The sequence below is a fragment of the Chiloscyllium plagiosum genome, unplaced genomic scaffold (genome assembly GCF_037043375.1).
Source record: "Chiloscyllium plagiosum isolate Xiang-an unplaced genomic scaffold, Cpla_swu_hap1 HiC_scaffold_16, whole genome shotgun sequence".
Taxonomy (NCBI): domain Eukaryota; kingdom Metazoa; phylum Chordata; class Chondrichthyes; order Orectolobiformes; family Hemiscylliidae; genus Chiloscyllium; species Chiloscyllium plagiosum.
Window position 1 is genome coordinate 56156107 of NW_028270154.1, and position 25041 is coordinate 56181147.

The following is a 25041-nucleotide window of genomic DNA, read 5'->3' on the forward strand; positions in this document are numbered from 1 at the left end:
GTGAGACATGATTTCCCATGCACAAAGCCATGTTGACGATCCCTAGTCAGTCCTTGCCTTTCCAAATACATGTACATCCTGTCCCTCAGGGTTAAGTGTTTCAGATGTCTAGAGGACATCAGCTTCAGCGTAACTGGTAGACATCTAGACATCTTTGCACTCCTCAAGTCACAGACCTTTGCATATATCCTGTATATATCAGTGTGCAGTTCCTGCATGTACTCTTAAGTGATACTACATATATGAATGACGGGTACATGGAATGCGCTGCCAGCAGTGGTAGTAGAGTCAGATAACTTAGGGACATTTAAGTGACTCTTGGATAGGCAAATGGCTGATAGTAAAATTAAAGGTATGAGGGTTTTTTGATCTTAGAGTAGGATAAAAGGTTAGCTGAATGGCCTGTACTGTGCTTTAGTGTTATATGTTCTATATGGCTTTCCATAAGGTTGACCACTCTCTTCAAAAACACCGAACCATGGTGGCATCAGTTGAATGGACTCCTCTTTATTCCCAGCCCATGACATTGCACTGCCTCAGGTCATTCAGACATATAGGAACATACCTACCACTGCAGATGTAAGTAGATGCTCCTTTACTGTGACACCCAGGGCCCTGCATCTGTGTCCAGCTGAGCATGTCTGTTTCTGCCCTCCATACTTTGAATGGAACTGCTCACAGTTGTCTCTTTTACTTGTGCTGTGTTCCTCACTCATTGGCACCCTACCTAAACATGTGACTTGACCCACTAATGTGAAGGTATTGTATTATATGGGTTCATATAAATAGCTAGACATCTGCATCAGTGAAGTCAGGTTACATGGTACTCGGACCTAAAGGAAGAAGTCCAGTGTAACCATGTAGATAGTGCTTTTAGTTAATAGATGTTTTGTCACTTGCATTAGGAGATAGTGAGGAATGTAGATGCTGTAGATATGACAAAGAAGTCATAGTCAACAAGTCCTGATGAAGAGTCAAGCCCAAAACCTCTACTCTCTTGCTTCTCAGATGCTGCCTGACCTGCTGTGCTTTTTCCATTGCCTGTCAGTCTACTGTCAAGCCTCCATCTGTCCAAGGTCCCCAGAACCTAATTGTGATATTTAAATTGTGTGCAAGTGGTAGTGTGCACTCTGCAAGCACTGATTATGCATTCCAGTCAATGTCAACAAAAGACCAGAAATTGAGAAGCCCTTGGCTCCCAGAACACACTTGAGATGACAACAACAGCTGTCATCAGAGCAGCTCATTGTTACCACAGCCTGACTACATTGACCCCACTTTGTGGAGGATAAGACTTTACCTCTTCTCAAGCCCATCAACAATGGATTTATTGGCACCACAACTTCAATGGGTATTGGACCACCTCTAAACTTCAGTGAAGCCTGATAAGCCCTATATTAATATACTTCTAGATGCAATCAGCAATAATGCTGACTCCATTCTGATTAGACAGTGAAGTGAAGAAGAAACTGCCAACTATGACAATATTAATAAGGCATTGATTCTTATTTTTGTTTCACAATCTTTCATATTCCAGGTAAAATTTGGCATCAACACTCAGGCTCTGCAATATATTTTATTTTCTTTGTGCTCTCTCTCTGTCAACCAGTAACTAACTGGGAAGATGAGCGGGCCCTTGGAGCTCATGCAATTCAGAATGGGAAGGCAGAAGCTGCAGTCACTGCCATTGCAGTGATCCTCATTGTGACAGGAAATATCTTGCTAGCACCAACCTCACACACTCGTTAATGTAGACTACAGCTCAAACAAGCAAAGGGGCCATTGTTAAGTGGTATGCAGTGGCAGATTAAGCTTCTAACTTCAAATAAAAGTTTTGAAGGGAAACTAGTCAGACCAGAAAGTGCCATGTAAAATAGCAATAATTATGAGGTGACTTTCACAAATCAAAGAGGGTTTTTAGGGTCATGACGCTATGGCTAATAACCATGGGACCAATCTCCACTTAGACACTGGAGGTGGAATGTCAATACTTGCTGTGAGAAAATGATGGCTCAAGCCTCATTTAATTCATTCATCAACTATGTAACTTCACTGATCGGGGCATTCACTTAAAGGAGATGGGCCAATTTATGGCCACAATGCAAGGTAAAGGAAGAGAACTACAGAAATGTTTTATCTGATTCAAAATTAGAAGTTCTCGTTACAGTCAGACAGCTTACTTGGATTTGTAACTTATCCTCAACGTGGAGAGGTTAAATAACTAGGACAGCCAGACAAATTCACGTTAGAATTTTCAAAGCAGTTTATGGGTCTGGGAGAGCTGCAGAAAGCTCACCATATTACATTAAGGCCAGATGCCAAGCCACCAGGTTTGTTTACTTCAAGAAGCATTTCACATCTGCTTTTGAAAAAGGTGAGACAAGAAATTCATTTCATGCCACACCAGGTGGTCATAGCACCTGTAACACAACCCACTTATTGGTGCTCATGTTGCTTCATGTGTGCAAACCCAAAGGCTAAACAAACAGCATGTAGATCTCACACAGTTCAACCTTGCTGTGGAAGCAATGGTGCCCTCTATGCCATGTGTACGCTACAGAATCATCTAACTCGCAAAGAACTCAGTTTTCACCAAACTGGATGACAACAACAGCTGCTGACAGCTATTAATAGATGAGCAATTTAAATTACAGGCAATATTTGTCACACTCCTTGGAAGCTGTATTTCCTTTCACCTTTGGAATTGTCTCAGGGTCTAAGATTTTTAAACACATCACAACCAGCATTTGTCTTTTTGTGATTGTATAAGGCTTTGATGAGACCACTCCTGGAGTATTGCGTACAGATTTTGTCTCCTTACTTAAGAAGATTGAAGTTAGAGGGGACGCAACAAAAAAAAACTTGGTTATGAGTCCTGGAATGAGAATGTCTATCACAATGAGGAGAGCTTGAGTGGAGTGGACCGATGTTCTCTGACAATAGGTGGAATTTAATGACAACTGTGGTAGACATAATGTCGATCACTGGAAGTGGTGTGAACCCGATCTCGAGCGCCTGTGAGATTTACGTGGCTAATTGGCAGAGGACATCCTGTGACTGAGACTCCTGGCTACTTGGGGGAGGGGGGGGGGGGGGGGGTGTGCGGAATTTACTTGCAGATCTTTCTCAAGTTGGCCAAGAATCTTGCATCTGAGAGCTGCTGACCAATCAGATACTGGTAGCTGTCCCTTTCTGAGAGCTGCTACTGGTAACTCACTCAGAGATCTCTGGAGCAGAGTAAGTATGAGAAAGTTAGGGATTGTGGGGAAGGAATCCCCAGCAAAGGAGCAAAGCCAAAAGCAAAGTGAGGGGATTAATCTCAAGAGGCCTCCCCATTCCCAATTCCAGGTCATTTTATCAAGCACTGAGTGCCTTTGAATGAACATGAAAATCTGACAGCGTTTACTGGGTGGACTCACCACATGGCAAGTAATCACCTTGAATATTCAGCATTGGCTGGATAAAGTACTTAAGTGAACCTTAATTGTCCACTTACAGGCCTCAGTTAGAATTTGAGCAGCGAGGCCACCAACAAACAATTCCACCTGCTAAATACTGGTGTCTATTGGTGGGTGGCATGGTGGCTCAGTGGTTAGCATTGCTGCCTCACAGTGTCAGGGACCCGGGTTTGATTCCAGCCTCGGGCGACTGTGTGGAGTTTGCACATTCTCCCCGTGTCTGTGTGGGTTTCCTCTGGGTTCTTGAAAGGGCAATTATGATTGATAAATTTGCAAGAATACTTTGAAGATATAACAAGCAGAATTGAAAAGGAGGACCTGGTGAATGTTGTATATTTAGATTTCCAGAAGATATTTGATAAGAAGCCACAAAACAGGCTATTGCACAACATAGGAACTCGTGGTATTGGAGGTAATGTATTAGCATGGATTGGGGTTTGGTTAACACACAGAAGACAGAGAGTGAGGATTAAGGAGCTTCTTTCACATTGAAAAAAACGTAATAGAGTGGCCACAATGATCAATCATAGGACCTCAATTATTTACGCTCTATATTAATAACTTGGAGGAGGGGGCCAAATATAATGATCCAAATTTTCTGATGATACAAAATTATTTGATAAGGACAACAGGAATATGCAAGGGGATGTATAGATAGCCTGAGTGATCAAAATTGTCACTGATGGACTTGAATATGGGAAAGTGTGCAGTTATGCACTTTGGTTGGAAGAATCAAAAGGCAGCATGTTATTTAAAAGGAGAGAGACTGCAAATAAATGAATCTGGCTGATATTGTGCATGAAATACAAAAAGTTAGCATGCAAGCGCAAAAAATAATTAAGAAGATAAAAAGGTTCACTGTTCCTTGAAAGTGGAGTAGTAGGTAGACAGGCTGGAACAGCTCATCTTTATTGGTCAGTGCATTGAGTATAGGAGTTGAGAGGTCATGTTATGGCTGTACTTGACACTGATCAGGCCACTTATGGAATATTGAATTCAATTCTGGTCTCTCAACTAGGGGAAAGATGTTGTGAAACTTGAAAGTGTTCTGAAAATATTTGTAAGGATGAGGCCAGGTTTGGAGGGCTTAAGCAATGGGGAGAGGCCAAATAGGCTGTGGGTGTTTTCTCTGGAGCATCAGAGGCTGAGGCGTGACCTTATAGAGGTTTGTAAAGTTATGAGGGACATGAATAGGGTGAATAGCCATGTTTGTTTCTCCAGGGTATTGGCGTCCAAAATTAGAGGGCATATGTTTAAAGTGAGAGGGAAAGGTCTAAAAGGGAGCTAAGGGGCAACCTTTTCACACAGAAGGTGGTCCATGTATGGAATAAACTGCCAGAAGAGGGGTAGAGGCTGGTACAATTATGATAGTGTTTTAGAGAAATATGGGTCAAATGCTGTCAAATGGGACTAGATTGCTTTAGGATATCTGGTTGGCATGGAAAAATTGGACCGAAGGGTCTGTTTCCATGCTATACACCTCTATGACTTTGTGAATCTATGAAATGGCTTTCATTATTAGGGGGCTGGATTTTAAAAATAGAGTAGTCATGTTACAACTGTACAGGGTTTTGGTGAGGCTGCACCTGGAGTACTGGGTGCAGTTTTGGTCCCTATATTTTAGAAAGGATATATTGACATTGGTGGCAGTTTAAAAAGATTCAGTAGTTTGATTGCTAGAATGAAAGGGTTGACTTATCAAGAACAGCTAAATAGGCAAAGCCTTTATTAATTAAAATTTGAGAAATGTTGGTTGATCTGATTGAAACATATAAGATTCACAGGCAGAGGTTGAGAAATGTTTCCACTTCAAGAAATCTTGAACAAGGGGACATATTTAAAGAATAAAGCAATATTCATTTAGAACTGAGATGCAAAGAAATTTCTTCTCCCAGAAAGGAATGATTGTCTGGAATTCTTTACCTAAAGAGCTGTGAATGTCAAAAACAAGCAGAGAAATTGCTGGAAAAACTCAGCAGGTCTGGCAGCTTGTGCGGAGAAAAATCAGAGTTAATGTTTCTGAAGAAGGGCCACTGGACCTGAAACAGATGTTGCAAAACCTACTGAGCTTTTCCTGCAATTTCTGATGTTGTTTTTGATTTCCATCATCCCCTGTTCTTTTGTTTTTTGTTTAGCTGTGGATGTCAGATCACTGAAAGTATTTAAAGAGGAGGGAAATAGATATTTAAATATTGAAGCATTGAAGGTTATGAGGAGGTGGCACAAAAGAGGAATTGGGACCTGGTGCAGATCAACCATGTTCTGAGAGAATGGCAGTTCAGACTTGAGGGCCCAAATGTCCTACTGTTTCTCCTATTTCTTATGTTCTTATATGACACAAATTTAAGGGCAGCACAATGGCTCAGGGGTCAGCGGCAGGGAGCCAGAGGTGATTACAGCCTTGGGTGTCTATCTGTGTGAAATCTGCACGTTCTTCCCGCGTTGGTGTGGGTTTCCATTGGGTGGTCCAGTTTCCTCTCACAATCCAAAGATGTGCAGGATAGGTAGATGAACTATGCTAAATTGTCTGTAGTGTCCGGGAATGTGCAAATTAAGTGGATTAGTTATGCTAAATGCAGGGTTATGAGGATAGAGTTGGGGAGGTGGGATGCTCTTCAAAGGATCGGTGCAGACTCAGTGGACCAAATGGCCTCTTTCTGCATTGTAAGGATTCTATGATCCTAATCAGAGGGAAGGAAGTAGATGGTGAAATCTTTACCCCATACCGTCCTGTCTGACCAAATAGATCCCCTTCCTTGTTCTTTATCTCTAAAATTTCAAAGAACAAAAAATAACATCATTGCATTTATTGAATTCTCAGAAGTGGGCAATTCATGAAAAAATTCTTGACAGCGTAATTGCCGAGATTTGCATAATTCTCCCCTGTAGTGATGGTAATGAGATCAGCCAGGTGGACTGCATATAATATGAGTTCCCTGATTGGGGCTGTTAATCTGGTCCAATCATGAAGCCTGGCTGTCAGATAAAAAGGGTGAGTATCAGAGGTATTGACACTTGGTGACATTCATTGACTCTAAATGAGGCAGTACTAAAGTCAAAGACTGTTCACATGTAAATGAATGGTGACTTGGTTACAGGATACCTGCATCTGTGGAATTATTTCACCATCCCCTGGCTGGACAGTATCAAGCTAAAGGGAATAATCTCAGATTCAGGAGTCACACATTTAGAAGTGAGCTAGAAATTTTGTCACTGAGAGCTGTGAATCTTTAGAAATCACTACCATAGGCAACCATGTATGTTCAGTCACTGAGTATACTCAAGGCTTTTGGACACAAAAGAAATTGGGGAATAATGAGGGAAAGTCGAGTTGATATATAAGTTCTGCTATACAATTTACACTTGTCAAATAGAAGAATCAGGATTGCCTATTATACAAAATTATCTGCATCAAAAACACATGTAAAACTAGGGACACTAAACAAAATACTGTAATTCACAAAAAGTCGTGTTAGGAGAATAGAGGTAAAAACTAAATTTTACGAGAGTTCTGCTGTATTACTCTCAGTGTTTAAAACTAAGAATCAGTGTAATAAATGCTTCAAAGGGAATAATGGGATTAATGATCAAACCTTAGGCTGGAGTATGCAGTTCTTTTGGCTGTAATGATCAGACCCCCTATGGGGTTCCTCACTTCATTCTGATCCCAGATGGGATACCACAAACTGCTAAAGCTTCTTCATTCACTCATCCACTTGAATGCTTGAAACAAAGCTAATTTAAAAGAGAATGCTTTTTTTTGTGGATATCTTTCGCCCAAACCTATATAAACTTGTGTTTTAAAAGCAGCCAATTTAACCAGGCTTCTGTGAATTAACAAAACTAATGAATTTACTACAAAACAAGAGAAAAATTGGTAGTGAACACACATTGACTCAGATTAGAAATAAGTCAGTCCGAAAAGATGAAAGTATATGAATAAAGAACCAATTTCTAAGTTGTTTGTGAAGAGTGGATTGTTGAACGTTGTGGCCATTGCAGGAGATGTTACCCATAGATTGATGATCGTGGTGGAACAGAGATTTTTTTGAGAGTTGTTTTCAGTGTAAATTGAATGAAGTTCCTTTGCCCTTTTTTTTCAAACTGGCTTGCAGCACTCAGAGTGAGCATGGGTATTCTTTTAAATGCAAAACATGAATAACTAGGGGATAGTTCCTGACTGTGACCTTCACGCACACTACAACTGGAAGCCAGGATGGCGTATGTGCAAAGTATTCAGTCCCACGAGTCCACTCCAGTAAAGTTACAACCCACTTTTTAACTCCATCCTTTTGTGTGTTTGGAAGATAAAACAGACATATTTTCAAGAGATAGTTTTTTGCCAAGGGAGGGAAAGTTTGTCAGCAATCCCCCACCCCCACCTCACTCCTTGTTTTATCTTGTTAAGTCTCTCCCTGTTTGATATTTTCATGACAATTTACATGTGTGTCTTTCTATGACATTCACATTGAACATTTCTAGACAGTTACTGCAGTTTTGTTTTGGTAGCAATCCTTTTTAAAAACAATACATTTTGGAACTAAAAATAAGAAATGTCTATAAATAATGTGGAGTTCTAATCCATCATCATTACAATACCTGATGTATTCAGGTCCAACTGTGTCCTTAAACATCATCCACAAATATGGACTACCAGCAGTGGTTGCTGACTGTTGATCAGGATTGGTTGTTATGTTTACCTTTCCCTCATCAACAATTCTTGGACCAATTCTAGGAGCTTTGCTGACATCATGTTATGTTCAGTTCACTCAGGATCATGGAAATGTTTTATTTGGCATGATTCTTTGCCAGTCCAGATTGTGTATTTACCCACTGATTCACTGGGAGCAGATCTGACCCTATATATAGAATACCTTGTTCAATGTTATCTAGATCATATAGTTTGGAGAAAATCTTCAATAGACTAGTATTTTACCTATTATCCTAAATCCAAACCTTCAACTGTAGTGACATAATGCAAAAATAGAAAAAAAATCAAACTTCAAGTAAGTGTGATTAGCAACAAATCAGATAATATTGATAAAATATTGATTCATGCAGATGGGGTATAAATCATAACTTGAAATGTTGAATTCTACAAAGTATTAGCATTTTTTTGCTGTCCAGTTATGTCCTTGCAGTTGCTATAATGGTGACCAGTCTCCTCACTGTTCTTCAGACACAGTGCAATAATGGTCAGTCATAATTACACCCACATTAAAGATGCTACATTAATTTCTCAACTGCAATGTAAAGATGACAGAAAACATTTGTAGTACTTAAAGACTATTTAGTAGCTTTACTTTTCCAATTAAATTGAAATGTATTTTTTTTTTATCCCAGTAGTTGTTACAAATTATTCAGATGATAGGTTTCTTTGTTGGAGCAAATGTAAACCCAAAAGAAAATATCTAGGTGAATGTAATTAAAAATATCCATAACAGTTTTCAGAAGGATGATTATACTCGATTAACCTAGTAAAATTGATTAAGATAATATCAGGCATGATGGATGGAGGTTATGAAGTGGACAGAGTGCATTGGAATTTCAAGAAATTGGTCATTCTGATAAAGTAAAGAAGATGAAATGGTGTAGATTTAGTAGAAGAGTAAAGGTGGTTAGTTTTGCAGGTTAAACTGGTGAGGCAAGAACCACAGTCTACTAATAACCTCAGGCATTTGGAAGTAGTTTCAAGACACACCAATCTGCATTAAACATTAGAGAAGGCAAAGTGGTAGCCTTCTATGAACTACTCACAGACTGTATGGTGATTGTACCGACACTATTGACATCATTCTTTACCACATTCAAGTCATCTGAGGTAATTGACGCCAACATTAAACTGTACCTCAAGTAGATAAGGTCATGAAGAAAACTAAAGTAAGATTTGTTAATGGGAAGTACAAATTGTTATAGTTAAGAGGTAAAAATGCATCTAGTACAAATGGTTCTAAATGGGTTATCAGATCAAGTGATGAAAAGCTTATGTTTGAAACATCGACTCTCCTACTCCTCGGATGCTGCTAGATCAGCATGCTTTTCCACCGCCACACTTTTTGCGTCAGATCAACCATATGTAGTACAAGATATTCAACTCCATTGCAATCAAAGGAAGTAAATTTCAAAGAGCATACAATGGATAGGCAACGTAATATTAACCAATTTGCATATCCACCTAGAACAAATTTCTATATCAAGATGTCACGTTAAACCCATGTAAATCTTGATAAAACTCATTGTAGTGTGCAGTTTTGGGCTCCACATTAAAGAGAAAGGATCATGAGGCAACGGATAAAGCTAGAATGACTTATTGGAATAATTCCTGTCAGCTCCATTATTAGAACTATACCATGTTATATCCTAAACAAAATTTAGCAAATGCTGATAATCTGAAAGAAAAACAGAAAATACTGGAATTATTCAACACGTTTGGTAACATTCGTGGAGAGAGAAACATGTTTCAGTTAATAACTTCCATCAAAACTGAACAAAAGTCTGTGTCTCTCTGCACAGATATTGTCAGATCTGCTGAATATTTCCAGCTCTCTTTTTATTTGGTACATTATGAGTATTCCATACACATCATCTTAAGTAAATGGGAGGGAAATTCTCTTGTCACTGTTGTCCTGTTTGCATTTAAAAATAGAATTGTAGTGACATCAGAATTTTGCTTTGTTTGATGAATGTAGAATTCTGTGGCTGCTAAGATGTGATTTAATGTTGTTTTGTCATTGATCCTGACTATGGTGAGACCTCGCAGTACCTGCGAGAAGATTATTAAAACTCTGAAATCTCTCTAACCAAAATACGACTGAAATTATGTTAATTAGCAATTTAAAAACTGAAATGAATGCAGTTTTATTAAGCAAGGACGATAAGGGTTACTGAAGGAGATAGATTAATTTAAGATACAAAATGTTCATTATGTAATGATTTGCAAAGCAGGCTTGAGGAGCTGAATGTTATTTCTCTTCCTGTGATCCTTCCTAGAGCATTATACGACTGCAAGTTGGAATTAGGTGACAACGTTAAGACTTCATTTACTTGTCCATTCCATCTGACTACTGTTAATACCTACACCCATCCATAACATACCATGATTGGTGCCAATGTGGAAGCAATCAGTTCCAGTGAAAATTAAAGACGTCTTCAGCTTCAGTCAGAAAAAGATGAGTCGAGTTTTGGATGGTAGTTTTCTGACAATTCCTTGTAAGTTTTAGGTATTAGCAATTTCTAAATTGAATGTACTTGCCGATGTATTTCAAAGTATGTTGCCTATTGCTCCAAAATGATGCCAGTCCCAGTACTGCTCTTACCATAAGACAGTAACAAATAGGAACAGGAGTAGGCCATTTGGCCCTTCAAGCTGCTCCGCCATTCAGTAGGGTCATGGCTAATCCAACATTCCACACATTCACTTTACTGTCCTTTCTCCGTAAATCTGAATTTAGCCCAGCTTTTGGGTTATCGCTGACTTTGACCTCTGTATGTACTTTTGCTTTCAGCTTAATACTGTCCTTAGCTTCCTTGGGTAATCATGATTGGTCTATCCCCCTCTTAGAATCTTTCCTCCTTACTGGGTATAATTTTGCTGAGAGACATGAATTACCCTTTTAAATGTCTGCTACTGTTTGCCTGTTGTCATTCCTGCAAATTTATCCACCCAGTTCACTTTAGCTAATTGTATTCTCATTTCATTGTAATTCCCTTTATTTAAATTAATCACGGTTGTTTCTGCCCCAGGTTTCTCATTCTCAAACTAAATATCATATTACGATCACTACTCTCTTGGGTATCTTTTACTCAGAAGTCATTTAATAAACTTGCCTCCTTACCCATTGCCAAATCAAGATAGCTTGCTCCTTGGTTGGCTCCATGATGTATTTATTTTGGAAACTATCCATAATATATTGATCGTCATAGTTACCCTTTCCAATTTGCTTAAACCAATCAACATGAAAATTAAAGTCATCCATTATTATTGCTCTATTCTTTTTACATGCACCTATTATTTGTTCATTTATGGCCTTTCCCACAGAATGGCTACTGTTTGGAGGTCCTATCTCTACCAATGTCTTCTTTTCCTTGTTTTTTTTTGCCTCTGCCTACATCATCAAAGCCTAGATCATCTCTCACAACTGTCTTCATTTCATCCCTTATTAACAGTGCAACCCAACATTTTTTCTATCCCTCCTGCTTCTCAGAGAGGTCAAGTATCCCTGAATGTTAAGGCCCCAGTTTTGATTTCCTTGTAATCATGGTCCTGTAACGGCTAAAATGTTATATTCATTTATCTTGATTTTTGCTATCAGTTCGTCTACCTTATTCTGGATGCTTCATACAAAGCCTTTCAGTTTGTTTTATTTTCAAGTTTTTCTATAATTTTATAGTTACTTGGTAAAAAAATGACCCAACACTATCCCACTGTCAGATGCTGCAGACCCTTCATATTTGGCCTTCTACTCAAATTTCTACAACTCGATCATCAAGCTGATGATTATGGAGTGTTTATCAAGCTTCCAATTTTCTAGTTGTATTCTAATGAGTTTGCAAGTACAAAATCAACTGGTCCCCTAATTCTTTTAGGTAGCCAGTGTATACGTGCAGGCCACTGCCTGCCTGAAAAATGCTTCAATGAGAATCAGCTTGATCATTTAATGTTTTCCCAGTCCATCATCAAATTATGGTAAAGCATGCTTCTTTTACCTTCTTGAGACTGATTTACATGTGTTTCTCACTTACCTGTGATTTTGTCCTGAGCGTTCTAGTGACTGTTTTACTTGTGCCCCATGTTCAGTTTCTTATTGTAGCTGTTTCCCAAAGTTTCAAGAAGTTACTCTTACAAGAAGCAAGAGATATATCTGGGAAAATCCACCCCCACAAATGATTGAGGTTGACTGAAATGGCTCTGCAATTGGAAAAGCATAAGACATTTTACTCTTGATTTATATTACAGCATGATTTTGCAAATCGTTAAAGTGCAGATAGAAAACAAGTCCCCGATCTTGAATAATCGATCAATACTGGCATAGAACCCCTTTTTGCATTTGTATGCAGTCAGCTCTCAAAACTTTTGCTAATTGAGCCTTCATTCAATGTGGAGTCTAAATGTCCCACTTATCTCTGCCATAAAACTGAACAGCAAGTGGTGAAAAATGTTAATGCTGAAGATAATAGGTTCAGTTATATACCAGATGTTTTAATGTCATTTATTTGTTTTGACAGATAAAAATTCAATACAAAACACCAGCTGTGAAAACCATGTGCCTAACACTTCATTCTGCATGTGAAGCACTTTAAGATATCTCTAAGATATGATGAAACAAGATTTAACTCAACTAAGGCTTCATTTAATGAAGGGAAAAATATAAAAACAAAAGATGTGCAGATTAGGTGAATTGGCCACGCTAAATTGCCCATTGTGTTCAAACTTATGAAGGTGAGGTGCAATTAGTCAGGGGAAATGTGGAGTAATAGAGTTGGGGAATGGGTCTGGGTGGATTAATCTTTGGAGTCAGTGTTGGGCCGAATGACCTGTTTCCACACTGTAGGGATTCTATGATTCTATGAATGATGTATTCAAAATCAGCAAATTTTTAATTTTCTGTCTTTGTATTACTTGTAGGACAAGTTATTCTGTATGGGCACTAAGGTCAGATATTTACATGTTGACTCCTTGTGATGGATGAAGCTGATGTAAATGAGAGGTATGGAAGTAATGCCATGGAGAAACTTTCCCAATTTGTGAAGTCTTTAGCAAATCATTGTGGTGTTAAACACAGGGTAGTAATTGCAAATCTGTGTATGTAACTCATGAACATCAAATCAATTAATCACCCATGGGTGATTGTTTTATGCATGTTTTCATAGAATCACAATTTATATGAATGATATAATCTAATAATTTGTAATTATTAATACTGTTACAACAGAGGCTGGACGCTTGCTCAAATCCCACAGTTTGTAAACTAAAATAAAAATACTTTTTTCAGTTACTAAAATGACCAACTGAATATCTTATCAAAACTAAATTTTCAACAGAAAGATCTATCAATGAGGTTTCTTAATGAACACAATTATGGATCTATTATCAAAACAAAATGTAATAATTTGTTAACATATACAGTCAGTAATATATATATATATAACTATAAATATCCTAATTACACAAAGATACACATTCTAGAGGAAAAGAGAAACAAAGAACAGATTTCTCTGCAGAGATTGGCTTTCTGAAGAAAAACATTTTGACCAATGCTTTATTCTTGAAAGCAAAAGAATGTAGCATGTTCCACATTCTGTTTCTGTGATGCTCTGGCCTTTGCGGTCAAGTTACTGGGCACATACAGTTGGAACTGAAGTCTTATAAACACAGATATTCAGACAAAATCATCTTGTGATGTTCTTTCAAACATTTTTAAAGAGAACAAATGTGTTTCATCGTAAACTAATCTACAGGGGCTTCTTCTCAGAAATGGGACGGATCAGGTTGGCAGCTCGTTCACAGCAAACTTTCCTCTGACTTAGTTTGTTCTTATCAGGCTTCCTGAGTTCACCTTTAGTAGGCTTTCCTCTATCTGAAACCAAATATAACAAGCACATCTACAAGCCAGTTACTGTTCAAAAACATCAAGCAGTTATCGCCAGCAATATAATTTCGAGGGAAACCTGTACAGCACAAATCTGCAATGTTCACAGTGAATTTTCAATGCTTTGCAAATAAAAATCACTCCAGCATGTCCTCAAAACCTGAAATAAATTCCTATTTCCACAATCCTTCAAAACCTAAATCTTTCACGCAATAATAAATATAAAGTGTCTTTATTAAGTTATTCTTAGTTTGTAGACTAAGCCAATGTTAATTCTATCTGCCTGGTAGAAAGAGGGCAGGCAAGTGATTTAGGACAGTGTCCCAGTTAAGAAAAGTAGTGAGTAAAAATCAATGTTCCTAAATTCCAGGCTGTTTGAGTGGCCAATGGGGCATATATCCATCCTATTGTCTACCCACCTCTCCTGATCATAACTTGGTCTCTTGAACAGATGAGAAACAGACACTGGAAAACAATTTGAACTGAATAAATAAACTGGACAGGGAGATGGGGTAGAGGCTGAAAGAGGGCCCAATCGCTAAGTGGATTATCTTTGTTTTAATTTTTCTGATGGGCTGCTTCGTTTTTGCTGGTTTTATTGGCCTCACAGGGGAATTTAGGACTCGCCTGTTTTTTTACTCACAATTTTTCTTAACTGGAATGCTCTCCTAGTTCACCTTCCAATCATTGAACTGTTGTAGACCCATCCTTCAGATCCACAGTAACAGATTCCTGCCACTGATTGGAGGCTGATGAGACCTAAGCATATAGCTTCCAGGAACCAAAGTCCCATAGAAATATGTCACTATATGAGAAGAAATGGCTGCATGACTCCTAACTCAATATAAAGGTAGGGCTAAGTTTAACAACTATGTCATTAAAAAACTAGAATTGAAACTTGATGCAAGTTTCTAAATTGCACATTCTAAAGCCGTCCAATGGATAATTGAGTGAGTGGATAAATTGGGGGCTGGCTGAGGGGGTCAGTGAGTGATTGGTTGCCTGATTTGAGATGGGGTTGGATAAGTAAGTATGTGGATGAGTGCATGGGTGGTTGAGTGAGAAAGTAGTTAGATGTTTTGTTAGGCAAGATGTGGAGTGAGTCTGTGAGTAGGTGGGTGAGTGGGTAAATGAGTGAATAATTGAGGAGTTGGCTGAGGAAAGTTTGAGTTGGTGAATGGGTGAGTGAGTTGATGACAGAGTAAGAGAGAGAGGGATTGAATGGAATAGGTGAGTGAGTGGGCGTGTGAATAAAGGAGAGAGTGAATGTGGGTCTGGGTGATGACCTGAGTAAGTAAATGACTGAAGGAGTAAATAGGTGAGTATGTGAGAGATGAAGAGGGTGAATTTGGGAGTGGGTGATAGGCTGGAATGGATGAGTGTGTCTGAGAAGGGTTTAGCAAATGAATGAATGAGTGATGGTTAGGTGTTATGCAAGTTGGTAAGTAAGTGAGTGAGTTGGTGAGTTAATGAGGGAATGAGTGTTTGGGATGTTGAGCGAGTGGCTGAGTACGTGAGTTAGTGCTTGGATGAGTAGGTAGCTGATGGAGTGAGCATGACAGAATGAGTGGGAGAGAGTGTGAATGAGTGAGTGATGGAGGGAGAGGGTAGTTGAGTGAGTGAGAATGTAGATGAGGAAGAGGATGAGTGAGTGAATGGATGTTGGGCTGAGTGAGTGAGTGAGTGATTGAAGGTGTATTTGAGTGGATGAGTGGATGTTTGAGTGGCTGAGTGGGTTAATGAATATTGAGTGTATGGGTGAGCTAATGGCTGGGGGTAAGTGCATGTGTGGGTGATTCTGTAAATGAATGGGTAAGTGAGTATGTAAGTGAGTGGGTTTGTGAATGAATGGGAAAGTGAATGGGGGATGAATGGGTGAGTGAGTGGAGAATGGAGAGGTGAGCAGGTAGGGAAGTGGGTGAATGAGATGGTCAGGTCAGGGGGCTGGTGGTGTTGGACGAGATAGTGAGGTCTGGGTTTTGGGATTTTGTAAGGCAGTTGGGACAGTCAAATTGGGATTTGTGGTGGTGATTAGGAGGGGTAAGTTTTGATGCTTAATTATGACGGTTGTGGGATCCTGATGTGCATCTTCCAACCCAAGTTCCAATTTTGATAACCGTGACAACAGAAGTTTTGAGCCATTAATTGAAAATTCAAAGTCAAACCAGTGAATCTGTCGATTTGGACCGCACAGAATAAAATCGCATTCCATCATACTTTATGGTCAACATTTATATGTTGCAAACACATACCTGACACGGAATCCAAATTACATGTTGATGCTTTTACATTCTCAAATATTTGATTGAGCTAATCAGCCATTATAGGGTTGGTTACTTTCTAAAATATTCAATCGACAAGCAGGCCTAACTGTGCACTAATAGTACTGATTCCAGATATTTTGATGGCTTAGCTGTAGTTTCCATGGTTACCAGTTTCACTGATTGGGTGTATCCACGGAAACAGTGGTCACTCTATCAGAAGGATATACCGGTAACAAACTTTCATGATCTTCTTCTCTTCTGTCCGTACTAGTCATTTTTCCATGTATAACCTCAATATTAAGTGAGAGGTTAATTGGGAAAGAGGTGTCTAAAACCATACGGGGAACCTGAAAGTAAGTTCAGTGCATCTGTCAGCAACATTTTCTTACAGCAGGCTCATTATCATTTTTATCCGGATTTGGTGTCAGTATCGTGGGAGTGAGGATGAGTAGGACATAATCTCAACTACACAATTAAAGAGCCAATAAAACAGATGGAGTTTGGGCTTGATGCAATAGAAGACAAGCAGTGGCAATGGATTCAGGGCATTAATTCTCTGAAATGTATCTCACTGAGCTTCTTTTGATGCTTTACTATGGTCAATGAAAAGCTGGGAAAAACAAAAAGATACAATTGCATTTCTATAGCCTCTGTCTCAGGACATCTCCAACAGATTGCACTGTATTGAAGCACTATTGCACTGTAGTTGTTGTTTTAATCTAGGGTGAAGGCAATCTTCTCCAGGGCTTGAAGGAAAAAGCCTAATGTTTCAGGAAAGCATGGGAGGAGGTGATGCAGCAGGTCAACAGCAAGAGCAATACAGCATTACAGTATAACAAGAGACTAGAAAATCTAGGGTTGTTTTCTCTGGAGTGGGTGGAGGCTAAGGAGAGCCTTGATAGAAGGCTTTAAAATTATGAGATGCAATAGCTAGGGCTGACAGTCAGAATCCTTTTTTTCCAGAGTTGAAATTTCTAATATAAGGTGGCATGCATTTAAGGTGAGAGGGGGAAAGTTCAAAAGAGATGTGAGGGGCAAGCTTTTTTACACAGAGAGTGATAGGTGTCTGGAACGTGCTGCCGGGGTGGTGGTGGAGGCAAATGTAATAGGGATGTTTAAGGGCCTTTAGATAAGCACATGAATATGCGAGAAATGGAGGCATATATATAAAGAGCAGGCAGAAGGGATTAGTTTAATTTAGCTATGTTCTGTATGCTGGGATTCAGTGTAGGCACTGCCTTATAAACTAACAAGGTCAAGCAAATTCATTCCATTCAATAACTGTGCAATGTCAAACCAACTTGGATTCGCTCCTCAAGGCATTTACTTTCCAAGCACACTCACCCTTCTCTTTCTCATGTCCCTATCCATCCATCGACTGCTACTGCTCACCTGGATCCTTAAGCAATTTTAATTCCTTTCATTAGAGTCACCCTCCCCAGGTATGCTGCATGCACTGGATGAACACATGTTCTTACAGGTCTGATCTTTCCTTTATTGAACACAGAGAGAATAAAACATGAGACCTCACAAGTAAAAACTCAAAAGGAGGGAAAGCTGGAGACAAGTGGTCATTTTTTCATCTCCTACAATCAGTGATTGGGAGATGGAAATCTCCCAGCCTTCTGGCGATGCAATTAAATATCAGCAATCCATTTGTCCTATAACATTTAATCATCTGGACTTGATTCAGAGGCAAGTGGAATAGGATATTGTTCATAATGATGAGTTGCAAAGCACTTACCAGCTCATTTCTAATTATAATTTCGCTGTGCCAGGACCTGCTTGCATGCAAAGATCTCATGGACACAGAATTCTCTGAGGAGAGGGTGGCGTAATGTGATGTCACTGGCTGTTATCCAATAGCCCAAGTTAATGCTGTAGAAACATGGCAATTGGTGGAGTTTAAATTTGATTAATAAAATTTGAAATTAAAAGCTTGCATCAGTTATGATGACTACTGAAATGAAATAATCATTGAATGCTGAAAAAACTCCAGCTTATGACAATTTTAAGGAAAGAAATTTCTCCTCGCTGTCTGGTCTGGCCCACATGTGATTCCAGATCTGTAGTAATAGGGTTGGTTGTTAACTACACTTTGAAAGCGATTTTTGAGAAGATTTGTAGCTAAGGCTGATGATAAGTATTCAAGTTAGCTCGTGAGCTTGAAGGTTTGTTTTCAGACATTTCATCACCATACTAGGTAACATCATCAGTGAAAGTCTCTGGTGAAGTGCTGGTGGTATGTTCCACCTCTCTATTTATAGGTCTTGGTTTCTTAAGGTGAGTAATGAAACAAGCAGACACAACGCAATCAAAAGCTATAACCACATTACCTTACATCAAAGACATGTCAGAAATGACTTCCAGACTACTCAGACCCCTTAGCATCATGGTAGCCCACAAATCTACCAACACACTTAAACAATGACTAATGAACCTAAAAGATCCAACAGATACCACCAGCAAACCTAACATCATTTACAAGATACCATGCAAGAACTGTAAAAGAAAATTGGACAAATCAGCAGGAAACTTGCCACCAGGATACATGAACACCAACTGGCCACCAAAAGACACGACCCAATATTACTAGTTTCCATATATACAGACAAAGAAGGACACCACTTTGACTGGGACAACACACGTATCCTAGGACAGGCAAACCAAAGACACGCACGAGAATTTTTAGAGTCAAGGCACTCTAACCAGAACTCCATTGATAAACCCATTGATCTAGACCCTATCTACCTTCTCTTAAAAAAAAACGGAAATGACATCATCCACCTTAAGAAACCAAGATCTGTAAATAAAGAGGCAGGACTTACCACCAGCACTTCACCAGAGACTCTCACTGATAATGTTAATTAGTATGCTGGGGTGTCATGGTGGCTCAGTGGTTAGCACTGCTGCCTCACAGTGCTAGGGACCCAGGTTCAATTGCAGCCTCAGGCAACTGTCTGTGTAGAGTTTGCACATTCTCCTTGTGTCTTCTTGGGTTTCCTCTGGGTGCTGTGGTTTCCTCCTATAGTCGAAAGATGTGCAGGTCAGGTGAACTGGCCATACTAAATTGCCTGTAATATTAGGCACATTAGTCAGTGGGAAATGGGACTGGGTGAGTTACTCTTCGCAGGGTTGCTGTGGACTTATTGGGCCAAAGGGCCTATTTCCACACTGTAGGTAATCTAATCTAAGAGCGTCTGGAAACAAATCTTCAAGCTCAGTGAGTTTACATACTTACCCTTCAAAAGGCTGAACAAGGCATTTACTTTGAACGCAGTTAGGAATGAGCAACCATCACTGGCCTTGCCATGGGCCCCCACATCGCATGAAAATATAAATTTAAGTTTAGGAAAGAAACTAATTTCTTCAGAAATTATCTCTTTACCACACACATACTTACCATTCATCAGCTCAGATACTTGTAATTTAGTGGAGCCAGTTCGATAGATATTTGAGTTTTCACCTGGTGACTCACACTTCAGAATTAAAGAAGAACAGATGGTGATGTAAAGTCCACACTGGGGGCTGTAAATCTCTCCAAGCTGCGCTCAGCTGGACACAGATGCTGTGCCTTTGAGGTGCTTACTGGGTATTGGGGGATATGGGGGCAGCAGGAAAGGAGGCAGTGGCAATGAAAGCGACATTAATTGCAGAAAAGCAGAAAATGTACCATGTACCTTATAATCACTTTGACCATGATTGCAGAATATAGGAGCAATAGCAAGTATGAGTGGGCTGATGCCACTGTTTGTTAAGTTTATTTTGCTGTGTGTTCAGTTCAAGTCACTGGGCATTGTCTTGATGTGTTCTTCTATGGATAGAGTGGCCAACTTCTTTGCAAATCAAATGTAGCAATCAAGTGAGTCCATGTATGCCTCATGGCCACACACACTCAAAGTGGCAATGTTAAGTACAAAACAGATACCTTAAACAATGACAGACTGACTTCTTTGATTCATTCATGGAACAAGGGCATCGACGACTGGGCAACATTTATTGCCCAGAGGGCAGTTAAGAGTCAGCTACATTGCTGTGGGCCTGGAATCACATGTAGGCCAGACCAGGTAAGGATGGCAGTTTCCTTCCTGAAAGAACATTTTTGACAATCACCAATGGATTCATGGTCATCATTCGATTTTAATTCCAGACTTTTAAAAAAAGTTAAATTCAAATTCCACAATCTGCCATGACAAGATTTGAACTAAGTTCCCCAGAACATTATCTGGGTCACTGGATTAACAGTCCAGCAACCTAACTAGATCATTACCTCCCTAATGATCTATGCCAAAGTTCCAAATACTTTGTACAAAAATACATATTATGAAAATGAGTAGATTATTTGACCCCGTCAGGCCTACCTCACCATTCTAAAAGATCATACAAAAACCTCATGGACAGGGAATTCTCAGAGGAGAGGGTGGCATAATGTCATGTCATTGACCTAGTTATCCGGTATTCACAATCCTGCCTATCCCTGATAATCTTTCTCCAGTAGAATGGTAGCATTGAATATAGTTGGTCTGTGGGAGGAATGACAGTGAAAGGGGGACAAAGAACTGAGAGTATATTTAAAATGCTTTTACATCTTGCCAATTACTATCCTTCGAAAAACATTGAAGCAGTAGCCAATTTCTTGCCTCATTTCTCAGTGGTCAAGTTTGCCCCCACACACTTGCTGACAGATCAAACCTTCAACATCATCAACCAAGAGATTTGCAGAATTCAAAGCAAGGATCTTAACGACTTACATCACCTTCTACTGAAGCTACAAGGTTTGTACAATGTACAAGCAGAAGTAATCGGGTTGGGAGAAAATGTGTTGGGAAGTTTCCATTCATGCATAGAGTGACAAGAAAAGTTCTTATTTTGTGCTAGCTTTCTCAGCCATTCTTGTTTGCTGACAGAAAGCCACCTTTAAACTTGTTTGATAATGAATGGGAAGACACAAATTGATAGAGACCCAGGGCCGACTTGTTTTGCAGCACTGCTTTGTATCAGCAACATTGTGAACATGGATGTCAGGGGCCTGCAAGAAGATTGGTCCTTCCACATAGTGCTCATATCAACCCATGTGTGTAAATGACATGAACCATGCACCAGTTGTGGTCTCACTGCGTCCAGGATGACATTGGCTGGAATCTTATGATGTGGGAGTTTCATTTCCCCAGCCTAACCTTGCAGAATCTCTGCATGTATTTCAATGTGTTCTTCCAGAAGGTGACCTCCTATGGTTGTTTGGAGAGTGGGTTCCTGAGCCCACTGGACCATTCTGTGAGTCTGCAGATCAGGATGGGTGCCAACCTGACATAGGGAGATGGGCAATGCTCAGACAGAAAGGTGAGGGTGAGGCTATCATTCTCGTGGATCCACCTTCGGAATACAATTCTAAACATCAGAAGGCCCAAGGCTGCTAGAGGCATTGGAAAGGCAAGGCACTCCTTTATGCAGATTCACTTTGACTGTAGCTGTGGCCTTTCCTCCATATAGTTACTTCACTTGAGGCATGGCACCTTCTGCTATGAAAATGACCCTCCCTCAGTGTCAGAGAAATTTGCCCAATAAGTTAGAGATCACAAAGCACAGTTTGAAGTGAAATTGATGAACAGTTTATTAATAGGCAATATCGCAGAAGAGAAACTGACTAAGCTGAAACAGTACACACAGTCTGCCCAGGCAATTGAGGATTGTCTTCCCAGAGCTGAGGATGAGACCAGTTTTTATAATAATCTTGTACAATAAGGCTAATTAAAAATGAGGAGAATGCAATGTATCTGGAAATGGAGTAATCTAGTTACAAGGATGCTAATTGGAAAACAGTTATCGGATGAATGTCCTGTTCCTTCACACAATGCAACATCCTGACAATATCGATAGTTCCATTCCTCTTCACAGGTAGAAGTGTTAATGTCTCCTCTGAAGTGGTGAGGTGCTTCCATTGTCTTGTTCTGGGAGCAGTGCTCTTGCTGGTGCCTTTCTATCTGACCTGCTCTTTGTGTGGCTTTGGTATTGCTGGGTTGTGAAACTGCCCTCGGGGCTTTGGGATAGCTGTGTTGCTCTGACATTGTTAATGAGCTTGAAGTGTCTTCTCTTTTCTGTGTGGGCTGTCTGGTTTGGCTTGTCAGCCTGCTTGGGCATTCTGGGTGTTTTTTTTTAGTACCATTGGCCAATTTTGCTTTTGTGGACCTATCTTGGGTTGGCAGGGTGGCAGATCTTTTCCCACACTCAGTCAGTTGGTGATTAGCCAACTTCACAGAGCTTCTACAATCATGGAAGGCCATTCTAATTCTGGGATGAACCTGGCAGTGTTCTTCTTCATTGCATTTTATTGACTGCTTGTGAGTCGCTGCCAATGCTGGGCCCTAGATGCCTAGCTACCAATCTTTCTGAGGAAAGATTCTTCCAATGTGAGCAGCTGCTGGTGCAACATCTTCATCTTGTTCTTCCTCCTCCCCTTCTGCAGAATTGTCAGTGAATAAACTGCGCTCTGCACTTTGTTTCTCCTGTTACTCTGAGCTTCAATATTGAATATTGTTGTGCAGCACAGCAATCATTCTCAGCACACTTCGTTTCAGGTACTGAAGGCTAGCTTAAGATCTGTCTAAACACCTGAAGCACATCATCAGAATGCTGATAGCTTGCTCATTCACACATATAGTGATTGTGTAGTATTTATTGGAGTGCTATTGGGCTTTAGTGGCTAAGTTACTGCTGGGAGGTGATGGCCTAGTGGTACTATCATTGTTAATCCTGAGACTAAGATAGGTCACCTCCTTTGGTTGAATGGAGGGTGAGTTCCTGAGCCCACTGGACCATTCTGTGAGTCTGCAGGTCAGGATGGGTGCCAACCTGACATAGGGAGATGGGCAATGCTCAGACAGAAAGGTGAGGGTGAGGCTATCATTCTCATGGATCCACCTTCGGAATACAATTCTAAACATCAGAAGGTCCAAGCCAGCTGGAGGCATTGGAAAGGCAAGGCACCCCTTTATGCAGATTCACTCTGGAGACCTGAGTTCAAATCTTTCAATGGCAAATATGCAATTTGAATCCAACAGAAAAAAAACTGAAATTAAGGGCCTGATAATGGCCATTGTTAGGAAAATCCCATCTAGTTTACTAATGCCCTTTAGGGATGGAAACTACCACTCATAACTGCTGTGGACTACATGTGACTCCAAACCCAACCACAGGAATGTGGCTGACTCTTAACCACCCTCTGGGCAGTAAATGCTGGCCTAGCCAGCAACACACACATCATATGAATGAATAAGAATGAATCAAAGACATATTGCTTGCTGAAAAGCAGTAATGCATGAAGGTCCAAAGATATCAAGGAACTTGGATAAAGATATCCCAGCAGCTGTCATGGAATCTGGCTGAGTTTCCAGAAATATATTTTCTGTGGTTGCACATTGATGGAGTGGAGGTTTTTGCAGTTCACAAATATTGCTGGGTAATTTGGGCAGGGTTTCTGGAATGCTATGTTTACAGTTAATGACACCTGTATATGTTTGAATCCAGTCAGAAACCTTGAAACTCTGAAATCTTAATGACCCTTCATTCTAACAAGTATCATTGTATAAAATGTCCATACAATTTCTGGCCACACAATTACAAACAACTTTCAATCGCCAGTCCTGTGTATTTCTAGCCACTGACTGAAATTTCCTGGAATAATCTCCAACAGGGTCCTGGAAAAACAGAGAACACAAATGTTGAAGGGCAGTGGCTACTTTCATACCATGTTCAGGAGTGAGGAGGTCTTCTTTGAGGATGCTATAGATGCCTGCCCATCACCTAACATAATAATCTGTGTTAGATTAAAATAGCTGACATGCCCAAATTGGATGCTGAGATCACAAACTGCTGGCTTCTCAATGCACCCTCATTTTTGTTGATCTTAAAACCACCCCTCCAAACATACACAAATCATTTTACTTCTCAGTTTAAAATGCCCCTTAATAGTTTAGTCCCATTCAAAAGAAGACATGTAAGATAATGAAATAGTATTAGAGAGCATACGTAGGCTATACATCTCAACAATTGAACATTTAGTAGAGAATACAATAAGGCAACATGAGAGGGAAAACTCTTTGAGAGTTTTATATTTTATTAGATTTTAGTAAACTGTTTAAAAAGTAATGAGACGAGCTGTGTTGTGGGACAGAAAGAGAAACAGCAGTGAAATTGAGATCATCCAATACATTGTGTACAGGCATACTTTATTACAGATAAAATAACAAAATTGTGTCTGTTTTGAAAAGGTGAGGGTTCAGACACATTTATTGATTTTAAGAGGAATGGAGATAAAATTGAAAATGTGCATCCATTAGTTGCTAAGAACAATCTGGAATCAGTGGTGATTACTTTTGAAGTACCAAACAAAGTACATGTTAACACTTGGTTAAAAAAAAAACCTAGAAATTCTGCCACAGGCATAATGCAAGAGCTAAAAGATCCAATATAATGAGTGACAGCACATGTTGATTTCACACCCAGTATGTGCTGCCGCCATATTGAATCCAGTTTCACCATTGGGGTCTCCATGACTCTATGGTGCATTGGAAATATATTATGGAGGTAATAAAAACTGACAATCTGTAATGAGTACTGTATCTATGGTCGGGGAGGACAAGAGAGGTATAGAAATTAAGGAGGAATCTGTGATATACTTGAATTAATTAGCATTGTGAGGGAGCAAATATTAGTCATTCTAGCAAATTGAAA

At 39.7% G+C, this 25041-nt stretch overlaps 1 protein-coding gene across 5 annotated transcripts in view; it reads left to right on the forward strand.

Moving 5' to 3' along the window:
• Positions 1 to 25041, forward strand: part of htr4 (5-hydroxytryptamine receptor 4) — a 199945-nt gene that overhangs the window by 26302 nt on the left and 148602 nt on the right. The window contains exons 2-3 of one of the 5 annotated variants that reach the window (XM_087995425.1): positions 10451 to 10667; positions 13084 to 13165. The exons of 3 other annotated variants lie outside the window; for them this stretch is intronic. In XM_087995425.1, the coding sequence (XP_087851551.1) occupies positions 13140 to 13165 (26 nt within the window). In that variant the 5' untranslated portion in view covers positions 10451 to 10667; positions 13084 to 13139. Of the gene's footprint in view, positions 1 to 10448; positions 10668 to 13083; positions 13166 to 25041 lie in introns of all 5 variants that reach the window. One more of the 5 variants, XM_087995424.1, reaches the window with a different exon arrangement.